The sequence below is a fragment of the Acanthopagrus latus genome, chromosome 9 (genome assembly GCF_904848185.1).
Source record: "Acanthopagrus latus isolate v.2019 chromosome 9, fAcaLat1.1, whole genome shotgun sequence".
NCBI classification, from domain to species: domain Eukaryota; kingdom Metazoa; phylum Chordata; class Actinopteri; order Spariformes; family Sparidae; genus Acanthopagrus; species Acanthopagrus latus.
This window is the reverse complement of record NC_051047.1, coordinates 5,878,625-5,898,912: the sequence shown is the minus strand read 5'-3', so window position 1 is coordinate 5,898,912 and position 20,288 is coordinate 5,878,625. Positions and strand designations below refer to the sequence as shown.

The 20,288-nt window shown below is 42.3% G+C and overlaps 1 protein-coding gene and 1 long non-coding RNA gene across 6 annotated transcripts; one reads left to right on the top strand and one right to left on the bottom strand.

The window, feature by feature from the left end:
• The first annotated feature begins 7,656 nt into the window (after window positions 1-7,656).
• Window positions 7,657-11,309, top strand: LOC119026420. 2 transcript variants are annotated; one of them, XR_005077143.1, is made up of 3 exons: window positions 7,657-8,057; window positions 9,370-9,424; window positions 10,879-11,309. It is a non-coding gene; the product is annotated as an uncharacterized LOC119026420 (long non-coding RNA). The 2 variants fall into 2 exon arrangements; XR_005077144.1 differs by lacking the exon at window positions 10,879-11,309 and adding an exon at window positions 9,691-10,860.
• Window positions 11,310-11,709: 400 nt separating this feature from the next.
• Window positions 11,710-18,496, bottom strand: LOC119026419 (gap junction alpha-3 protein-like). 4 transcript variants are annotated; one of them, XM_037110798.1, is made up of 3 exons: window positions 18,140-18,496; window positions 17,496-17,557; window positions 11,710-16,151 (listed from the first exon to the last, which is right to left on the bottom strand). In XM_037110798.1, the coding sequence occupies exon 3, from the start codon at window positions 16,114-16,116 to the stop codon at window positions 14,689-14,691; it is 1,428 nt and encodes a 475-aa protein (XP_036966693.1). In that variant the 5' UTR covers window positions 16,117-16,151; window positions 17,496-17,557; window positions 18,140-18,496; the 3' UTR covers window positions 11,710-14,688. The 4 variants fall into 4 exon arrangements, with proteins under 4 accessions (XP_036966693.1, XP_036966694.1, XP_036966696.1 ...); XM_037110799.1 differs by having other exon boundaries at window positions 17,496-18,496; XM_037110801.1 differs by lacking the exon at window positions 17,496-17,557.
• Window positions 18,497-20,288: the final 1,792 nt, after the last annotated feature.

The following is a 20,288-nucleotide window of genomic DNA, read 5'->3' as shown; positions in this document are numbered from 1 at the left end:
TTACTTCATTAATATTCTAATGTAAGTATTACGATTCTGAGTCTGAGTGAGACAGCCCTTTCCTTTGCTGTCTGTCACACACTGTATTACAGGACTGTCTGACATCAATGTAAAGCCAAAAATGTTCAAAATACAGTGTACACTTAAATGGATCTATGTGTATTTTAGGAGCGCCTTCTTTTAGGTGGCTGAAACACGTCTTGCTGTCTGTGCTGTTCAGCAGTACATTGCTCTTCTTCCCTGTCAGTGCTACATGCTGCTTCTCCACACAGATGGAGAGCTGACGGTCCTCTACTGCAGGTAACACACTGACTGGAGATAAATACCTCATACAACCCCACATCAGGAGACCACAACTATTACTTTAAGTTCAGTGTTTAGGATTCAGGGGCAGAAATGTGTATAACATTATATAATATGGTATGTTTTCATTGTTGTATAACAACCGGAAGCTTTTTCCCTACAGAGGGTCTTCTCTCCTGGAGTGCACCATGTTGTAGTGTCTACGGTAGCCCAGGAAGGACAAACAAAAGACTGGCTCTAGAGAGGGCCTTCTGTGATGACTGAAATTGTCTGCTTATTCTAACACATTTTGCCTTTAAACTGAAATTCTGGCCCTTTCTTACACACATACACATTATTCTTTAAAAGACAGCCTGGGTAGTAAAGGTAGTAAGTCTCTATGATAGCTGATTACTGTAGTTTAAGCAAATGTTACTCAGACAGGTGTAAGCAGCACATTTGTTGGTGAGTATTTTCAGCAGCAGATCTATACACATCTGGCACTTCAATCGACCTAAAAGACTACAGAGTGTGTGATCATGGTATTAAATAAACATTTCACCCAGTGCAATGTTTTTTGGACAACAGTAGATGCTTCTTACATGGGCAGATTAATTCATTGATGAGTTTGATCTTTCCATTTGTTGACAAAAATGAAAACATCAACAGCTCTGTCCTGTAATGAAAGCAGACAATTTACAGCAGACAACCCATGAGAAAGACCACGGACGAGGCTGCATCTGGCCCGTGTCTGAGCGGAAAACAGCACTGTCCTGTCTCTCCCAATGGGGGGCGCTACGCCCTCGCTGTGAACTCCTCCCTGGGGACTGGCTGAGTGTTTGTGAGCTCCTGGTTTATCAGGGCCACCATCATCAGCACCAGACGTGTTTTTAAACTATAACACCCATCATGAGCCGCAGGAAGAGCTGGAGCTTTGTTGAGCTTCCGTGTTGCGAACCCACGTCTGACAAGGTTCGCGTCTGCAGCTGGCGCGAGGTAGCCTCCCCTCTCCTCCCATAAGCCCATGCACACCCCACCTGCTCCTCCCCACCCCCAGCCTCGCCCTCTCACCCTCAGCATAGAAGAAGCAAAGCCTGAAAACTCAAATCTTTTGGAGGCTTTGAGGAAAACACTCACCCATTTCACCTCACATTTTTTGGGGGGGTGGGGGGGTGTTGGATGGGTGGAGGTACAAAACACAGTGACAAAACCCAATTTTTTGAAGAGGCAAGCTTTTTTCTTTCTGTGCTATCTGTCAGAGTTGGCCAGACTCCAGTAACTTGTCCCATTGATCTAAAGCTAAAACGGCCCCGTTCGCCCACACAGCCAGGCCTGCGAGGGGTGTAAAAACATTTTTTCACCCTCGTGGGGTTTTTTTTGTTTGGGCTCAATCCCCAGCTCTTTCAGGGGGCATAAAGAAAGCGCTGTGCTCAGCAGGGTCATGTGGGCGAGGCCCGGGGGGTAGACTATAGGTGGCGATTAGGGCCTCTAATGTGCAATGAATCCTCTTCGAATCACATGATATGAACTAATGTCGCCATTTAATGATAAAACAACAGCGACTGGGAGGGAAGAGCCAGTGTGTGTGTGCGTGTGTGTGTGTATGTGTGTGTGTGTGTGTGTGTGTGTGTAGATGTGTGTGGTCTGGGTGTGTGCAGTGGCAGTGTACAGCTGCACAGAGGACAAGAGGGCAGGAATGGATGACAACTGCATTTCTCAGGTTGTGTGCCTCAATATGCGGCGCAGGACCGGCTGAGGGACGGGAAAGAGTGAGGCTGGGAGGTGGGCTGAAGTGCAACACAGATATTCCCCCCAGTTATTCTCATTTTCATCCCGTTGGATACTTCTGTTTTCACTCATTTATTGAATGCTGCTGATGCGAAATGCACCAAAAATGTCCACTGATCCTTGTCTCTGCAATGTTGCGTAAGTCTTCTTCCAAACGTAGGAAGAGAATACTGGAATATCTGAACCGTCTACCCCTCTGCAGACACACAGAGACACACACACACACACAGAAGAGTGTAACCTTGGCTCTGACTGGTAGTGAGGGAGAGTTGGGGGGCTTGGATTAGGTTAAATTTAGGATGGCCTGACCCTATTTGGAGAGCTATAGTGAAGCAGTGAGTGCAGAGATCCCTTCAACACAGAGCCACCAAACTCATCTTCTTCCAAAACGCCCCCCTGACACATCAGCCAGTCACACACACACACACACACACACACACACACACACACACACACACACACACACACACACACACACACACACACACACACACACACACACACACGCTTCCCCTTTGAAGTCAGTAAACAGTCTCCTCTCTCCATTTCCTTGTCAGGACTTCCGCTCCTCCTATTCCGATCGTCCTGCAGGAGTAATGTTGGATGTTGGACTGAACAGTATTACAGGTTTGTTGAGCTGGGATCTTTGGCTGCTAAAACACAATAGGGTGTTGCAGAATATTTTGTCACTGTTAGGTGACAAAGTATTAAGCAGGGGCAAGACACTCAGAATGACAGTACCACAGAAGAAACACTCAGCAGTCGAGCCAAACACAAGGAAGCCGAGACTAAGGTGAGTTCAAACAAGAGGGAACAACAGAAAATGTAAAAATACACAAATCATTGTGACTGATGACAAGTAAAAACAAAATCACAGAAGAAGAAAGAAAGATTAAATTAATGCAAATAAAGAAATACATAAAAGAGTCAAATCAATAAAGGACAATAGGAAGATGACACCACATCAGCAGAATTAAGAACAGATAAAGAGAGCAGTAAAAAATGAGAGGACAACATAATAACAAAATAAGAAATATATATATATATATGTATACAAATATAAACAAATAAAAGCTTTGACAGATGGTGAGAAACACATGAGAGGAAATAAAAACAGACAAATAGGCTCGGAGCAGTTAAAGGAAAGAAAAGATAGAAATATGAAAGATCTGTTTATATGATGACTTCAGATAAAAGCAAGTCGATGAAGGAACATTTTACGAGGTGATTCAAAAGAAGCTTCTGATTCTGCGAGCCTTATCTCCTCAGGCAGGTCGTTCCAAAGTCGAGGGGCCCTGATGGCAAACATGCTGAAAACATACTGCTGTGATTGTAGTTTAATGGCAACGCATGTCGGTAAAGCTGCAGTCCTTCACCCAGCAGCAGCCAGATATCAGGACCAAAAAGATGGTCGACAGATGGAGATAACACTTCATGTCCTTATTGGTTTCTAGCTAAGACCTACAGGATCGTGATGAGTGTGCCCACCCAGTGCATTCAGCACTCAGGTGAAGTCAGTCAGGTGCATTGTTGACGCTGTGCCCATACCCTCAGCCGACCTGTAGGTGTCCCTGCAGAGCCGACCTCTCCTCACGTCATTCTCTCATAAGGCTTTTCTGTCCCTGTGCAGCCCCCCTCCCTCTTTCAACAGACAGACAGTCAAAACAAGCCGCCCCACATGACCACACACTGTACAAATGCTGCAACATTACATCATTTACAGTACTAACAGCTATGTTGTGTGTGTAGGAAGAGCCTTGCTAGTGAACTGCATTCAAAATGTGTCTGGGTTCACTGTCTAGATGAGATTCCTTCTACTTACTTTTGAATTTTTGTGGCATTTTTTGCCAAGTCATGGTCAAACAAGAACCTTTCCTGTCTCACGACGCTACCTGATCCTCACCTTTCTGGGATGATTTCTTTGGGATTTTTGAAGTTCACAAGTCACTTTCTGACCAGTTTGCTGGTGTTGAACAAAGCGCTGGATCTGAGTGAGCTCCGATAGTTCTTATTCATTAAGTTGAAACTGGTCTGTTTTTATTAAAAAGTAATACAAAATCGAATCGTAAAATATAGGCGTTATTGAAATGTATAACATCAGATTACAGACAAAAGGGACACAAGATTCATCATGTCTGCCTTCTCTTCACTAATCATCATTATAAGTTTTATTCTTTTATGCGGAAGCGTTATTATCAACTCCTGTCATTTTATGGTTTTCTCCCTTTTTTCACTCAGTCTTCCCTGTATGTGATGTGAGTCTGAGGTTTTTGTCTCAGGTGAGCTCTCCAAACCATATGTTGGAATGGCCATAACTATTAAGTCCTGAATCTCAACATTAGATTTTAAAACATTGTTAAAGGGTAACTCCACTAATCTTACACATTAAAGTGTGTTTACAGGTCTTGGGAGCACTGCTGCTTACATGAAAAAGTCTGTTGAGGCTCCAGAGGGAGCTGCATTTAATCTGATAAATGGCCTCCAGTGATGTCACTTGGTTTAAAAATGAAGATGAACGTGTGGAATAAAGAGGGTGACATCTCTGGTTTGTTCGTATTGTTCCTTAATAGTTGTTTCTCCAGAATGAGTCTGTTATAATTACTGATAATTACTGATAATAATAATCTGATAGTTACCTGCCTCTTGCAACCATGAATCAATAAAAAACATTTATTGTTAACTTATGGCCAACGACATGTTTGAACTGTTGCTGTTGTCATTCTACTCTCCCTCTTTGCCTCCAGTGGCAGATAGCAAACCAACATTTACGTGGCAGAGCACCACCTACTGTATTGGGGGAATTATCAGCTATAATTTCATTATCAGAATAATAAATAATCATTCAGATTTCCCGTTGTCATGACAATTACTGGCCAAATAATTGATTGGCCCCATAATTATCATGCATCTCTAGGTGTAATAGTAGACAAGTGGACTGCTTTTTAATACTTAGCCCATGACATTACCCACAATGCAATTTAGCCACTGAGTGACATCACTTTGGGCAATTTCATGCCACTTCCTCTGGAGCCACAACATGTGCAGTAGTACTCCCCAAGACATGTAAACACACTTTAATATAGATGACTGGTGGAGTTCCCCTTTAAGACCTGTGACCTCAGCTTTCATGAAATCCTGACCATGGCACTGGACTCAGTTAAAAGGAAATAAATGTGCTCTAAAAATACAAAGGCAAAGCATCCTTTCATCCTAATGTTTGGATTTTGATACCTTCCCTCCTCCATCGTGTTTCTTAGGGCGATTTTGAACAATATTTTTCCGCTTTTCTATTAAATTTTGATTGTGCTGACTGGATGTTCCTGATTATTGTTAATTGTTATTGTAAAAAAGCTTTGTGATCTGAGTGTTGTCCAATGCAGTCAGATATTTAACCGTCTGGAAAAAGTTTCTGTCAAACAAATCACTGTTTTTCCATGAGCCAGTGGTCAGGCCTCCCAGAAACAAATTCATCACACTCCTGAAATACATAAAGAGGGCCTGAGGTATTTGTGCTGTGGGCTGAGTGTGAATTTGTTAGGTGATTAAAGGCTAAATATAGCCTCCTGTCTGCTCCGAGCTGAAGACTGGTGACTCAGTGGCAGACGCTCTCTTTCTGTGGCTGTCACTTTTCCACCACGGGGCCAAGTGGTGCTTTACAGGGGCCACATAAAAACACCACCGAAACCACTATCAGGACACTGGAACTTATGTCTTTACTTTCTTAATAGGTCATCATCTTATATGTTAAATTCTACTTAATATTTTGAATGTATGTGCTATTTGTGATGGATTTGTGGTTATTCACATGAGCTGAATGTAGACAAATATCTCCAGTGCTTTCAAACATTTCAGTGAAAGTATTTTCCTATGTTTAATCTACACAATCTGTACGTTTCAACTGCTCAAATCTCAAAACTGCTGTTGAAGCAGACAGAGACAAAAACAGGCAATAGCCATTTAAAGGTTAAAACCACTGCTTTTGTAGTGTTGTGTGTTTTATTCATCTTCCAGTGAAAATGTTATTTGTTTAATGCTATTTTACTCCGGCTGTCAGACTCTTCCACCTGGACATGAGAGCTACTGTCATTTACAGCTATAGACGTGTGTAAAGTCTGCACCGCTGTGTGACCTCTGAACTTGACCTCACCATCAGTTACCCTTCTAACCAGACAAGTGTGTCCAAGTTCAAATGACCAAAACCAGCCGCCAGGTGCAGGACTAGAAAGAAAATGTACTTACTTTCAAAAAATTCCAGTAAACACAATCTACCAGGAAAAAGGAGGAAGATGTGAATTAAAGGACTGCTTTGGTGACGGGTAGAAAGTGAAAAGCATTGAGCTCTGTTTGGCAGTGGAAACAAGTCTGCTAACTGAGTGACAGGCTGAGGCCTCCAGTCAGTCGTGCCAACAGATCAACTATCTCCCATCACTCTTCAGCCACTGGACCCAAGAGCCCAGCACTCATGTACTGTACTCTGTTGTTAGACTCAATGCCAAATATCCTGTGCAAAGTAATGCTTCCAAATCCTCGTGCTGTTATTTACTGACCCCTCAGGTTGGACAGAACTATTTTAACCTGCTTCAATCATGGTTTTAACACTGACATCATCGATTCTGTGAAGTGTGAAACCTTGAAAATGGTTTTAGTGCCACGATCGTGGAAAGACAGAAACTCACCAACACTGCAGCTTCTTTTATTTTCCAGCCTCTTTCAGCCCATGTTCAAAATATCGTTTTAGCTTCACAGCTCTGCAAACTGCATGGTTCATTCTGGGCTTATCTCATTAAAGGAACAGTTCTACCAGAAATCAAAGTGTATTATCTACTCCACCCCATGCCAGCGGAAATCGGGTGAAGTTTAGTAGTCCAAAAACATTCCAGGAGTTTCACAGCTAAACAACATTTCAATATTCTCCCATAGGACTGAAGTAGCAGGTCCAGACCACAGTCCTTGGTTTTTATTTACAGAGACACAACATTTCTCCAATGAGCAAGTACTCGGTGACAGTGGCACTGTTGCTGGTTTGGTGCTGGTTTAGCTGGTGGACCAGCTTCATCATGCTGGTCCACCAGCAAGGTCCCATTAATTATGCTGGCCTATCAACATAGTCGTGCTGGTGAAGTTGCTGATGAAGCTGGTCACCAGCATACCAGAACCAGCTGGACACCTACATCCAATAAGCAGCATGCTGGGCAGGGAACACCTGTGCCTGAATCCTGTTCAGTCAAAATCTTGATTTGCCACACTTGTCAGGTGGATGACTTATCTTATTGGATTTTAACAAATGTGTGCTCAACATCTGAAAGAAGTAATTATTTTGTGTACATACAAAATAAAAACGTGTGAGAAAAATGGGACCAACAAACAAAGTGTTGCATTTATATTTTTTCATATTTAGTGCAGTATTTACAGTTTGTTTCAAGTGCCCTCAAATGACCCCCAAAATCTTGCAGGTTTGAAGCTCGCGTTCAATTAACCTGGTGTACTGTGACAACTTGACTGACTCTGAGACCTGTATTGGGCTTTCACAGCCAACTTCACTCCTCGTCATACTCTGCAATATGAAATAAGTTGTTGACACATGCCATGCTGGTCACCAGCATACCAGCACCAACACACCAGAACCAACATCCCACCCTGGTAACCGTGTCCACAACTTATTTCATACTGCAGAAATGAGGACGAGTGAAGCTGGCTGTGAAAGCCCAATACTGGACACAGCCCTGCCGCAAAAACCAGCATAGACCAGCGTATGTTGTGCTACTGGAGGCACAATTATATCAGCTACTCTTTATTTGGCTGTCGTGTCTAGCTTCACTGCTAGCTGCCACTAGCAAGTAGCCTAGTTTAGCATGCTGTGTAGCTAGATAAAGCTAGACAAAAAACACATGTAGACCCGGAGAAGAGTACCATCTTACTTTTTGAATTGAGGATTTATTTCAACAAAACCAGAGGTGATTGTGGAAAGACAAACCAGGACTGTTTTGGTGAGTTTTATTTTATTCATGTGGAGTTTGAATGAAGTGTGTTTTGGATGAGTTAATGAGGTGATTAAACTTGTATTAGTTCAGTAAAAGAGACAAATTTGAATTCAGAAGGCGTACAGTTGTATTTCTGTTACAGTGAAGCAAATAGGTGTAAGAATATTTCCTTTGTTGACATTTTGTGAGTTTATTTAGTTTAATTTGTATACTAAGCTGCATACCTGTGGCTGTAACATCTTTAAGTTTAAACTATGGGGACTGTCAGACTATCCACTCTTGAGGTACAAAGTGGTATTATGAGACAGAACAGGCCGGGGCTAGCTGGTTAGCATGTGAACTTCAATAAACATCTCTGCAATGCTTTGCATTACTAAGACATCTTTGACAGAACAACAACACTGTAGTTTCTATCTGTTGATAATGTGAGTTAATATTTCTGAATGATTTAAACTAAAATTCTGGCCATGTCTTAAAAATGATTCGTTTTTAACAGGATATATTTTTTGGGGCTATATTTTTATATTGTTGCCAGCCAGAAGTTAAGGTTTACTCGTCTGTAATGACAGTTTGCACTTATTTATAATCCAAGGTTGATGAAAAATAAGATGTCTGCTAGATTAGCATCTAACTTACTATAACTAGTTAAATATCAAGTTAGTTGTACTTCAGCTAGTAACCCTGCTGGAAAAAACATAGACCATCATAGCTGGTGACCAGCAAGATCAGCATATGTTGTGTGTTGGTGCTGATATGCTGGTAACCAACATGGGATGAATCAACAACAGATTTCATATTGCAGTGGCAGTACAAGACGCTGATTGAACAGGATTCAGGTACAGGTGTTTGGATGCTGGTGATTGGATGCTGGTCACCAGCTTCATCAGCAACATCACCAGCAAGACTATGCTGATAGGCCAGCATAATTAATGGGACCTTGCTGGTGGACCAGCTTCATCATGCTGGTCCACCAGCTAAACCAGCACCAAACCAGCACTAACAGCATGGATATCGTGCTGGTCTATACTGTTTTTTATGGCAGAGAAGTATTGTGTTGTGACACCAATTAATCCCCAATATGCAGACCAATGGGTTGTCCTTTTTTATATGTCATTTATACAATTAAGACTTTCTGTGGCATCCGTCAGGCTTCTATATTTACAACTTAAGTCTTATATTACAAATCATTTCCTCCAGGAAGCCATCTGACTCTGTAAAGCATTGTTTGTCAGATTAAATGTTATCTATCAAACTGGCCTTGTATGCCAACAATTCAAAGTCATACTTTTTGTAAAACTGCAATTTTGTGTTTTCATAGAGATGCCAGAATCTACCAGTAGCACACGCTATGGTACGCCACACTGCAAGAAATGGTATGTAAGACCCCATGCTCACTAAACTTTTCTATGAGCCAGCTACTGGCTGCATTTTGGAGATGCTGTAGCCTGTAAAAGTGAGGCTTACTGGAGGGGTTTGTATATTTTGACATATAATCATATGTGTATAGAACGCGAAGCTAATTCCATTTTAACTGACAAGAGTAAAAATCAAATTTATGAGATAAAAATGAAATAGTGCACTTTAGATGTGTTGGAAGGAGTGTTTTGCATGATTTTTTTCACAATGTTTTTATGTGCAGCTAGGTGACCGGGTCTCAGGTGGCATAATGCTGTACTTGATGCACAGCCAGGAGATTTATAGTCATCTTTTCATCTCACTCTCACTCACATTGCTTACTTATCATATACTGTTAATATAATAATTTATTCACTTATACTATACTTATACTTCTCTTTGTATGTATATAAGTTATTTGTTTTCAGTGTTGCTTCGTTGATGCCTGCGCTCAAAGATCAGAAGAAACTTTCCCAGCAGCCGTAAATTTCACCCACCTTTATCATGTATTGCACGGTGTTGAAAATTTTCACTCAGTTCTTGCGATGGCGCAGACTGAGTTTGTGATCGATGTTTGACTCTCAGGTGCGACACTGACACGTCCGTCTTATTTTAATTATTTCTGGATGTGGCTATGAAGTGGGTCTGGCTGTGTGTGTCTCTGGCTCAGCATCACATTCTGACATTCGCTGTCGGAATGCAGATTGAGGGAGTGAGCTGTTGGGAGGTCAGAGGTCAAAGAGTCTACAAAGAAAGTAATACCGAAGACACCCAGGAGCTCATCTGATGCTGATGCCCAACAGAGCAACAAGAAACCATTCAAATCAAGAAGACTTACATGCTGATGAAAAACTACTTTGTGGGCAGATTATTATAGATTAACTGCCTCTAGTATATGAAATAAAAAACACACAAAAAAACAATACCCGGGTAAGAACTCCAAGTTATGAAATTCCATTATCAAGTTAAATATCTGCTAATTTGCATACATACCAGAGCAGAAATCTGAACATCGGATAAAGCCAGGTTCAGTAATCACTGAATATCCAGTTGAAGGAGGGAATTTGATCTGTTTTGTACTCGATTATCAGATGATACTGTCAACTGTAAAAATACATTTTTGCAATGCTTTTAGGAATAAAATGAGGAACAAGTTTGGTGTAGAAAACTAATTTTGAGAAAATGGCTTTTAAAATTATGCACTTCAAACTGTGAAATTAATTTTTCAGCAAAAAATGAGATCCTACAGGTGAATGGGGTGAAAGTAGATGTCACCAACCTTCTCTAGTTTAGACATCAATACAAATATTTTTGGTATTAAAAATGCTTCTGAAAGGCTGTATTATTGAATATACACTGATTTGTGTTAATTTCCAGAAAACAAATAAATAAACAACTTAAAAGTATATCTTGGATGTTTTCTTTCCACCAGCCTGAAAGAAGACTCAGAATTGACCACAGCTCAAAAAAGTCAACTGCTATCAACAGGTAAAGAAGAAAAAAAAAAACTAAACTGTGCAAAAGTTACTGTCGGCTTTTACTGAGAAGCAATAGAAAGCTTTCTGATGAGAAACAAGCTGGCGTGGTTCATCACGGCCCAGGACAGGAAGGCGCTACAGCTGGTGACTAAAACCACCAGGACATCAGTGGTACCATCTGCAGAGCATCAGTGGCATCAGTGACGTGAGATATCTGCATAGAAACTCCCACCCAGCCAAAGTCTGTCCACCCTGCTGCCAGCCAACAGATACACAAGTATCTGCTGCCGCACCACCAGACTACACAGCAACTAATGTGAGACTCGTCAACTCTTCCTTTGCATTCAAATAATAAATGATAGTTTTGTATGTCTGACTCATTAATTATTAAATGAGCACTTTGTAGTGTTGGAGAAGAAATTCAAACTCAGAATTTGAATATTTACAATATTTACAAAGTATGGAAATTGTGTTGTCATTTAAGGTCAGTTTAATTTTTTCAGTTCATACAGTCCTGATGTACTGTCAAAATGTATTAAATGATGATAAGTTCATCTTGTGTCCTGTGTCACATTTCCTCGTGTGATGTGTGTGGATGTGTATTGATGGATTTTTCGATAGTGAACCTGACAAGATGTCAGCCCTAGCAGCCTTACAGCCTTTGTTGTCCATCTAATGTGTTGACAGTTTAATATTTTATCTCTCTGTGTCTTTGATAGACAGTAGTTGTCTTTTTGAGGCATACAACAATGCAGACTCGCAAAACTGAAAGCAAGAACGCCGAATATGGTACAAAAAATTTATTTAGTAACAGTTTTGTAAACATTTGAGGTAAATTAACATTTACATCAACTTGTTCTTACAAAAGAATCATTCATACACAAGGCACTTCTCTTGTTTAAGACAGCATTGAAAACAGGTTGCTGTTCTGAGCATTGTGAGATGGTTCCTACTCCCTGACGAGCCAGAGAAATCATGCTCTGCATGAAACGTAAGAGGAGAGAGTTTGGAGGAGTCACGGGGACGACGGGCTTCGAACAAAACATCCTGTCAGGGCTTCGTATGCGGGGTTAGGGAAGGGCCAGCTACCCAGCTAACATTCTGTCAACAGTGGGGTCGTCTGATTTGACGTCTGACCATAGTCCCGACCAGTCTGTGAGAACACACCGAGTGAACACACAGAAAAACACCCCAACTGTTTCTTCTCTCTCTCGCTGTTGTTGTTTTGTTTTTTTTTAAAGACTCAAACTCATCATTACCTGAGCTTGAGGTAAATAACAGTTTCTTTTTTTAATACTGCCTTTATTTTGAAGAGCCACTGCGTTTTAGTTTTAAGACATTTTTTTTTTCCTTTGAGGATCATAGAGATTGGCAGTTTGGGTCACACTCGCTCTGTCTCTTGCTCTCTCGCTCGCTCACTCTCTCGTTCTCTCTCTATCACTACCAATATTAGCATTGTAGAACAGCAATTTTCTTTCCTAAATGTGCAAATCTTTATCAACTACCAAAATGTAAACTTTAGGGATCAAGAACAAATGCAGATAACAAAGGTTTTTTTTTGTCATTTTGAACAAGGAACACAGATTGGGAAAGGCTACGTTTTACCTACTATGTGTTGTGTAGGTGTATATTCTCCTCTTTGTGCTTCTGTTTGCACTAAATGTCATTTAAGCAACTGAAGTAAAATACGGCACTGAACATCATAAACCTATATGGGTACAGATACTCCTATGAACCTGCACATTAACTGCTGGAAAAGTATTGTTCCTATTGAATACTTTGCACAAACATAGTAGTGCTCAATCGTATGCCCTGTGCCCTATGTCCAATGCAGATGGTTGAGTTTTCACAGTGTACTTGCAACTCACAGGTAATACAGTGGATTAAGGTCGTTGCAAAGTTAAAGAAGAAAAGAAAAGCTTTTTGAAAGTGAGTGCCTGGATTGTGAATGAACCAAACAGCACAGTAAAACAACAGAGACAGGGGACTGCGGCTGCGGATGAATTGAGTTAAAAGTTTGGGCTTCTAAAGATCTCTAAGAATCAAGGTGAACACAACAAAATAGAAGCCGTCAAGGTCGACTGCACCTTGGCGTTTTAAACGCAACGCCAGTCATTTTGTCTTTTTTTTTTTTTTTTTAAATTGTAGCTGTTTTGCAATCACAAACTGACTACTACAAGAATGCAATTTATGAGTAAAATTCAATTCAGTTTTAAAAAAATAGCACTTTTCAGAATAAAACCAATGAAGAAGCACATGAAATGTGTGATGGTGAAAATCATTTAACTCCCAAAGTTGCTCTCAATCTTTAGGTGCGATGATTAAAAGTGGGGGGCCGTGGGTTTGAGGGCAAAAATATCTTCCAACTATCTAGCTAAAAATTGAGCAGTTTCAAGTCTAAGCAAAGAGCTTTGGGAGGTTGTTCACATGGATGAACAAGGAGAATATTGTTATTCTTTACTGAGATTCTTTGAAGGCAATGTCTTCATTTTCCTTTCAGGTGTGTTGACTGAAGGCGACGCTGACAGAGGAAGGCGCAAGGGACTCTGCTCCTTTTTTTTTCGTCTTTTGTAAACTAACAGCATGGTGGGAACGTTTTGATCTCTGGGTTATTGACAGTGCAGTGTTGGTGGAGACCCAGGTGCATTCCTGACATCACAGGATTACTTCTACCAGCTGCTTTGACCCACATCCTGTCCACACTGCGCCTATGTGTGTTCATTCAGAGGACTCTGGGAATATCACCCCTGTCCACTTCTACCCATTCCCTCTCAATTGCAATATTGATTGTCTCTGCGGGAGGCGCTGCAATTGATCATGGGTAAGACCAAGATAGCCGACTTTGCCATGCAAATATGCAGCCAGTGAATCGGTGAGTTGTAGTTTCAGACGCTGGCATGAACAACTACAAGGAACAAAATACATATAATGTTATGACTTCCTAGATGAATTATGTTTAACACAGCAGGGTTCTGTTCGGAAAATACAGGAAGTACTGCAGCAAAAGACCTTCCAGGTCTACGGACAAACGCTGGAACAACCTGTTGACATGACGTGCAAGACGAAGTGTCATGTTTTTGATTGACTGTGAAACCAGATAAATATGATGGACAAGATATATGAGCAAAATGTCTGGCTGTAACTGATCTGTACAACACCGCCAGCTACCACTGCTTCCTCCAGGTGAAATAAAAAGAATATTCAGTCATTGTTTTAACAAATGATCCTCTTCATTTGGAATAATGAGTCCTTTAGGCAGAACAAAAAGAAGAAAAAAGATAGGATAGGGTAACACCATGAGATCTTCCCCCAAACTGAACACGTTGGCGAGATGTGTCCATTTTGAAGCAAAATTGTGACATCACAAGGTCCTTCGCTCCATCCACCGCTGCGAGCGGAGCCTTCCCACTTTATAGCACTGCATGATCACATTTTGTGCGCATAAATTAAGACCAACCAAAAACACAAACCTTGCCTCAACTACTTTACAACTCACCGATTGCACTGAATAAACAACTGCTCCTGATCAAGTCAAGTTCACGCTGTCCTGCTCTCCTGCTGTCCTGTCTCTTGTCACCTTGCCTTCTTCTGGGTTTTTTTGTTTGTCTTTTTTGTTTTTTTGCTTTTTTTTTTTTTTTTTTTTGCTTTATGCATGCCTGTGATTTTTATTTTTTTTTGTCTGAGAATCACCGTGTGTGGGGTGGGGTTGGGGAAGCGGGGTGTTGGTCTGGGAGGGTTTAGGGACATGAGAGGGCTGAAGAGATTCAGACAGCCAGGTCACTTGGTCTGGCCCTGATGCTGCTGCTCTTGCTGGCCCGACTGAGCCGCCGGGGGTCTGTACTGACCGTTACTGGGGGCTCGTGCATCTCCGCTGTGGTAGTGGTGACGTGGCCTTCCTCCTGCTCGCTCTTCCCCCCGCCCCAGCTGCCTGCGTTGGAAACAGTGCCAGCGCTGCTGCTGCTGGAGGCGACATTAGCGGTTGTGTTGGTGATGTTGGTGTTGCTGGTGTTGTTGCTGGTGGGAAGGAGCAGCGCGGCGTCGACGGGCTGCTGCTGCTGCTGCTCGTTGCTGGTGCTGGTGGAGGAAGAGGAAGACGGGGAGGATGAGGTGGCCTTCATCTCCCGAGTCTGCTGCTCGGTGGCCAGGTTGGCCCAGTTCTGCTGTGTGGCCAGCCTGTGGTTGTTGTTGTTGGTGATGTAGTAGTGGGAAGAGGGGGAAGGCTGGCGGAGGGACTGCTCCTGCTGGAGGTCATCCATCTTGAACTCCGCCGCTGAGGGCACAGCTGCCGGCCCCATGGGCGGTAAGAACGCCCCGCTGCCCGCCGTCACATCCGTGTAGTTGGGAGGGTAGCTGAGGCTGGATGGGGCAGTTCTGGAGGCCGAGGCCAAACACTCAGGCTCTGCAATGTCGACACGGCGCAGCGACTCGTGGTCGGGGGCAAACTCATTTGTCATGCCCTGTTTAACTTTCTTCCATCCAAGGTGATAGATCTCTAACAAATTCAGCAAAAGAGACACGCAAGCCACCACAAGCATAAATATAATAAAAATGGTCTTTTCAGTGGGCCTCGATATGAAGCAGTCAACGGTGTTGGGGCAGGGCCAACGTGCACACTTGTACAGGGGCCTCAGCTGGAAGCCATAGAGGAAATACTGGCCCAAAATGAATCCCACTTCAAACAGGGTCTTGAAAATAATGTTGAACACATAGGTACGCAGCAACGCGCCTCTGATACGGATTTTGCCATGCTCGTCCCTGATTGGCGGCTTTTCCTTCTTGCCGCCTCCTCCTCCTCCTCCTCCACCATTTCTATAAAGGAGTTCTTTCTCCTCTTGGAACCTGTTTGCTTTGCGCGTCTCCTCCTCCTTCTCTTTCCGCTTCTCCTCCATGCGGACGATGTGCAGCACATGGCCCAGGTAGATGAGAGTTGGTGTGGACACGAAGATGATCTGCAGCACCCAGAAGCGGATGTGCGAGATGGGGAAGGCCTCGTCGTAGCAAACGTTCTCGCAACCAGGCTGCTGGGTGTTGCAGGTGAAGTCGGACTGCTCATCGCCCCAGACCTCTTCAGCTGCGGCCCCCAGCACCAGGATCCTGAAGATGAAGAGGACAGTCAGCCAGACTTTGCCGATGACCGTTGAGTGCTCCTGAGCGTTCTCCAACAGCCGCCCCAGAAAGCTCCAGTCGCCCATGCTTCAAGATTTCTAGCCTATGGAGAAAGTACAGGCTGGAGTGGACGAAGACAGGAGGAGTGGCAAAACAAAAAGAGGACAAACAGAGAGAGAAAGTTACCAAGAAATGTTCAGGAATCTGTTGAAAGTACTTAAAAGTTGGTCGGAATAATATCATGTAAGGCCTTACCCTGAGGTTAAACTCTCTACTCAAACGAACACACAAGAGGACACGAGGACATGGATGAGAGTGGAGGTGTCGACTAGACTCCGACATATTTCTCTTTTTCATCAAAACGCTCGGCAGACCAAGGTCTTTATAGAAGACCTGCCACGTCGGCGTCGGATATCGAAAACAAATCGAAACACAGCATTCGCTCCAACTGGACGCTTTTTAGCCGCTCATTTACTGTATAGGCCACCTGTTAGACTGAACCCCGGTTCACTCTCCCTTTCTCTCTCGCTCCCTCTCCCTCTATGTCAGGCTGGTCTCTCTCTCTCTCTCACCTGCTCGCTCCACTGCCCAGCAGGCATGTGCTGAGATCAACATTATAATGTTCGAAAACAGCATTTAGCAGAGATGGGGTTCTGGTGTGACACACGCACACGCACACGCACGCACACACACACACACACACACACACAGGAACACACACACACACACACACACACAGGAACAAATACTGACATACACACATACAGGCTACCCTCCCTTCAGCTCTCCCACTCAACTGTAAAATGAAAGCCACCGGGAACAGACAGAAAAATGTTACTGTAATAAGGAGAGTTAATCATGTAATGCCTGTGAGACTATTTCTGGTGCGGTGTTAGAGTGAAGCTGTTTTTAACTTTCTAAAACTCTGAAAGTGGAATTTTCCAGTTTGAAAAGACTTAGATAGATGTCAAAGATTAATCTTTCACTTTTTCTTTTTTCTAATCATCTTTAAAATGTCAGAAAAATAATCGTTACACCTTCTGAGGGTCAATGTCAATGACTTCAAATACCCTGTTTTGTTCAATATTCAAAACCCCAAATATGTTCAAAAACGACTGTATAAATCATGAAATGAGCTCGATCAGTGACAACACAGCGGTGTCAATTACTTTTCTGTCCATTGAGTAATATTCTCAGCTCTAAATCTGTGAAGATGTCACAGATTTAAAACGGACACTGAATGTTTATGTAGTAAAACAACTGTATACTTACTGTCTTACCTCATCTGTCCTATTATGGGGACAGACAGGAGATATTGTGTATTGAGCAAATAGATGCCTGTTGATATTCTTTTAGACAGCATTCTGTAGCCACATGGAACGAACAATATTCATACAACAAACTGACACACACACACACACACACACACACACACACACACAGAGTGAGCAGAGGAGAAACTTACTAAAATATTCTTGTATTAAAGGTAATAAATCCATCGACTAGGGTTCACAATATGTTTGACACCTGGAAGAGAAAAGCAGTAGTCAAACAATAATTCATCCGCTTGCTGTTTAAAGGGGTCAGCAGACCAAAAGCAATTCATCGAACACTGAACAAAATATCACATCAAAAGCTCTGTGCATGGTTTGATGAAATATTAAAATGTATCCAGATCTGGAAACAACCTCTAGTTGTAGCCTGGTCCAAAAATAAGTCTACGGAAACCGCTTCTATTTGAAGAAGTAGCCTGTATACATGATGGGCTGAGTGTATTTGGGGTTACAGAAAGTTGTGTTTGACATTGTGATGACTGAATTATTAGACACAATCTTTGAATCAGCTTTCCTCAGTTTTCACAGGTATTTGCGGCATTTCTGTCGGGTGGTGATGAATGTAACAGACAGGCTCAAATACAAAGCCATACCTGCCAGGCTCACAATACAGAGTGTGCCAGAGTCCCCAGACTCTCTGAGCTTTGTGAGGCTTTTGTCTCTCTCCTGTGTGGTAAAACTGAAGCAGCTCTAAATTACCTGATAACACGCCGTTCTTCATCTATCTCGGCTAACTTCACTCCTACTTAAATACAGCAGTGTTGGGCCATCATACCTTTAGACCGGAGATGTCATACTTAAAAACGAAAAGCAAATCCTTCTGCCATCATTGGTGCCATCATTTGAGTGCGTCGAAAAGCGTGTGGACCTCCCGCGGCTGCAGCGACCCTCCCTCTGTCTCCCACCCGCAACCTTGTCGCCTCCCCTGTCGGCTCAAACAAACTCTCCTCTAACTGCTGCCTCTCAAACTCATGCGTGCACAAAACTTCTCCAGGCGTGCGCTCAGTCTGGCTGTCAGTCCCGGGCCCGCTAACGTGCGCAAGGAAAAGTTTTCCCTTGATGTGGTTAGTTTTTGGAGGCCGCTCGGAGTCGGAGATGGGGCTTGGTTAGACGGAGCTGCCTCCCGTTTCCAGCCATGTCTGGACTGTCACATTGTGTGACCATGCATGAGTGAATCCACAGAGTCATCAGCCTGTCCGGAGTCACACCACGCCCCTGCCGACCTCCCCAAAACCTGTCCAAAACGTGCGCAAAAGTTGACAAAAATGTGCGTAATAGCGTTCCCAAAACCTTGGCACAGTATTTATGTATTTACTCATTCATTTATTTTGCACCATAGCCTGAGCATGATCTGAACCTTGAAAATGTTTCCCTCAGCCCTTCAAATTCCAGACTAAAGTTTTTCTACATAGTACCATAGTACCTTTTAAATAGTACCATTTAAAAGTCATGATGTCCAGATTAAAAAAATGTGGCATAAGATAAAGCCAAAATCCAGAAAGTGGGGCTGAATTTCCTAAGGATCTGTTCTGGTGTCCCCACCGAAATTCAAACACCTATTCCCTGTCATTCTAAAATACTGAAAGATTCACAGGCTCATGGAATAAACTACTCTATTACGCTTCACTTGCACTTTATGTGTGCTTTCTGAAAAAATATAACATAATGGAGATGTTAATGTTAATGTCAGTTGAGTATGACAGTGAGCGCCATTGTTGGCCACTTGCAAGGATACATTTTTTCCACTCCATTTACTGTTTTGTTTTTTGTTTTGTTTTTCTTTCAGCAAAATATGAAGTGTTTCCACAGTTCCAGTTTCAGTCTGGACACCGACACGGTCGAGGTGAAGTGTAATTACTTGATGCTGTGTTATACAAAGCTAGCAGGTATGCTAAAGCATAACATGTGTTCTAGCCAGCAGACATACTGCCACCAATTCAGAATAACTTTGTGAGATGATAACCATGTATATGGTTAACATGTTAAGGCCAGTGTACTTCTAGTTCGCCACTTTTCAATACATCTTTACAGTTATGAAATAGAGAGACAGTGCTGTCCTGGTATGTGGTTTTTAGTTTAGTTATTTCCTTTTATGTTTTTAATGTTCATTCTCCTCCCGTAAAGACGTGAAGTCCACCTTTAAAACTTCTTCAAGTAAAATGTACAGTATTTAAAGGCCAAAGACAAATAATTACTTTATCCTGTTTGAACTGAGCCATGAATTAGGCCAACACACGATGCTTGTCAACTTAAATATCCATTTTCAACCTGAGAAAGTCACATTTTATGTCAAGTTTTGTTGTACTTCCTGACTTTGTGTGTTTTCCTGCAAGTTTCAATATTCTGCCACACCCGTCATTGGTATCAGCTGTCACTTGTAACCCCTCCCCCTCAGCGCAGCAGTCTTTACTTTGTGTTTCTCCTTCCTGTAATTTTCAAATCTTTGTTTTGTTCCCTGGACCTTACAATTTTTTGTGGATTTTTTTTTTTTTTTTTACATGTTCTCCATTGGCTTTGTTGACTTGTGTTTGGACTGCCCTCTGGTTGTTGCATTTGTCTGCCTCACTCCATAAATCTATCAAAACATATTATTAAATCACTGACTGTTCCTCCTCTGAATTCTGTTACCTTGCTTACACAAGTACAGTGTTTTAGATCAACATATTGTCTGTGTCTATTTATGTTGTGGTTACAACTGTAGTTTAAAATATTCCTTCAAAAACTGATATCTGGCAGTTAAAGACAAAACTTAAAGCATGATCCAAGGCTCTCTGAGCAGTCTCAAAAGTTAGGGCATCACCTAAAAACAAATAATTTATTTAGGAAGCTCACCTCATATGTCCCAGTGGTTAATGGGTAGCTGCAGGAAGGCATGGCATTATACTGTGTGTGAGACAAACTAACAGAAACACTGCCAACAGACA